Here is a 2,567-nt window from a genome sequence, read left to right as displayed (position 1 = left end):
TTAATAGCTAAAACACGGAAAAAGCCTAATTGCCATCAACTGGAGACTGGATAAAGAAGATGTGTTTTTCAAAAAATAAAATGGAATGCTACTCTGTAAAGAATGAGAAACTATAGAGATTTATAGCTAAATTAATGCACATCGAGGCCACATTCTTAATTGAAATTAGTAAGTTACGCATGTGTAGTTACCAAAGAGTTTCTCTGGTATGAAAAAGTAAAAGTGTAAATAAGGATTAAAATGTATAATTGATATTGTGTAATAGGAAAAGTCTGAAAGAGATGACAAAGTGGGAGAGAGGAAGGTGAAAGCCAAAAGGGAAAAGAAAAAATATGTGAAAAGGAAAAAAATGGAAACAATGTTTTTGTAAATAGTGAAGGGTGGAGGAGATGGGAGGAGGGCTGGAGAAAGGGGGAAAAAAGAACCTGATAAACCATGTAAATGTACAAGATCCCAATGATGAATGTAACGGTATTGTATACCTAATATGTACCAATAAATTTAATAAAGATAAAAATAAAGCAATTAGCGGAAGGAGTTATAAGAAAAAAAGAAAAGATACACAGTTTCCTTTTATTATTATATTTTTTGGAATTTTATTACTGTATTAGGTCCTACAAAAACATTTGCCACTAAAAAAATGTTTTCCTACCAAGCTTTCTTTTCAGAACTCTCTTAATCTCCTTGTTCCTGAGACTGTAGATGAGGGGGTTGAGCATGGGAATGACCACCGTGTAGAACACAGACACCACTTTGTTTTGGTCGGTGGAGTAGCTGGACTTGGGCATCACATAAATGAAGAAAATGGTCCCAAAGTACAGAGTGACTGCAGTGAGGTGGGAGGTGCAGGTGGAGAAGGCTTTGTGGCGCCCCTCAGTGGAGCGCATCTTCAGGATGGTGATCAGGATGTAGATGTAGGAAACAGCTATGACAAACACTGTGACCACGATGATGGAGCCAGCAGAAAATGAGGGAACAACTGCAGGGACGCTGACATCAGAGCAGGAGAGCTCAACTAAGGGAGCAAAGTCACAGAAAAAGTGATTTACTGCATTTAGTCCACAAAACAATAAGGAAAAAAATGAAAGGGTAAAGAAGGAAGCATTAATAAAACCACCTGTGTAAGTCACTACAAGTAACTGGACACAGACTTGTGTGGACATTTTGGTTGAATAAAGCAGTGGACTGCGGATGGCCACAAAGCGATCATATGCCATGGCAGCCAGAAGGAAGCACTCAGCTGTCCCAAAGAAACAAGTTGAACCAAGCTGGATGCCACATGCCACATAGGAGATTGTATTTTTCTCCTCCAGGAAGTTTGCAAGCATATTGGGTGTGACAGAAAATGAAAAGCCTATGTCAGCAAAAGCCAAGTTGCTAAGAAAAAAGTACATGGGATGGTGGAGTTCAGGGGAGAGTCTGATAAGAACGATCGTGCTGAGATTACCAGATAAGGTCACCAGGTAGATGCACAGGATGATTATGAAGAGAACCACTCGAAGGATTGGGTCATCTGTTAAACCCAATAAAATGAATTCTGTTATTGCAGTGTGGTTCCCATCCACAAGTAAATCCATGAGTCGATACAGCTGCTGAAAAAAAAATTTCTGATGAATCATTCCATGAAAATACTTATAAATATGATAGTTTCATTCTCATTAACACTTATGAAATGTCATTACATATAAAGATATTCAATTACCAGTACATTTTTACATGGAATAAAGAGTCTGTCTTTAATAATAAAAATGATCTTTGCAGAAAACTTGAAAAATTTTTGTTATTGGTCTATTTTTCTTTACATATCGTATTATTTCTAAAATTGTACTTAAAATGACTTTAATACAAAATATAAAAAACACAAGACCAATAATATCATAAGTGACTGCAGAGCACATTGGAGAAAAAAAGAATAAGAATACATACATAGGTTTTTCCAATAAAAACGTGCAAAATGAAAAACTTCATTACATGTTTTATAAATGATAAGTGCACAGCTAAGAATTATATATATGTATATTATACATATAGTCATATAAAGTTTTTTATAGTTTCCACAAAATAATATTTTAAGTTTATTACTTTTTAGTTGATTAATGGATTCTGAGTGATATTGTTTACCTTATAACAAGGGTCCACAACAAGTCATTGAGTCAATATATAAATTCCAGGAATATGACTGCATATTCCTTTACTACCTTAAAAAATAAAAAGGAGTTAAAGAATAGTTACTGTGAAGTCCAATACTTCTAACAATGAGTGAGTAACAGATTCATGTATGCCTACTGATAACTAATGTGTAACCAAGCCATATACTTTCTGTGCACTTCAGAATTACCTAGCAGTTAAATGTGACTATATTGAATAAGAAGAAATAAAATGATATTTAATACTACTAGTAGAAATTTTAATTTAGGGTTATAAATGAAATCTTCTATGGTACATACATTGGATTTTTTTTTACATATTTGAAATTTAAAATGTTGTTTTTCCAGGTAGCTTTGAAAAAGATTCAACTTGAAAAAATTAAAATTCATTCATTTGAAGCCAGGTGTGGTGGCATACGC

The 2,567-nt window shown here is 34.2% G+C and overlaps 1 protein-coding gene across 1 annotated transcript; it reads right to left on the bottom strand.

Annotated features, from left to right (window-relative positions):
- Positions 1-632: 632 nt before the first annotated feature.
- Positions 633-1,577, bottom strand: LOC104856540 (olfactory receptor 502). Its single transcript, XM_010615987.1, has one exon. It carries the CDS (start codon positions 1,575-1,577, stop codon positions 633-635), a length of 945 nt encoding a protein of 314 aa, XP_010614289.1.
- Positions 1,578-2,567: the final 990 nt, after the last annotated feature.

The sequence above is a fragment of the Fukomys damarensis genome, unplaced genomic scaffold (assembly GCF_012274545.1).
Source record: "Fukomys damarensis isolate Sample0158 unplaced genomic scaffold, DMR_v1.0_HiC HiC_scaffold_16, whole genome shotgun sequence".
Lineage (NCBI taxonomy): Eukaryota > Metazoa > Chordata > Mammalia > Rodentia > Bathyergidae > Fukomys > Fukomys damarensis.
Note: the sequence above shows the minus strand (reverse complement) of the source record. Positions and strands in the feature narration are given on the sequence as shown.

Bases quoted from the DNA above. Each gene is read 5' to 3' on its own strand.
- LOC104856540 (XM_010615987.1), bottom strand. From the start codon at position 1,577: ATGGATTTACTTGTGGATGGGAACCACACTGCAATAACAGAATTCATT.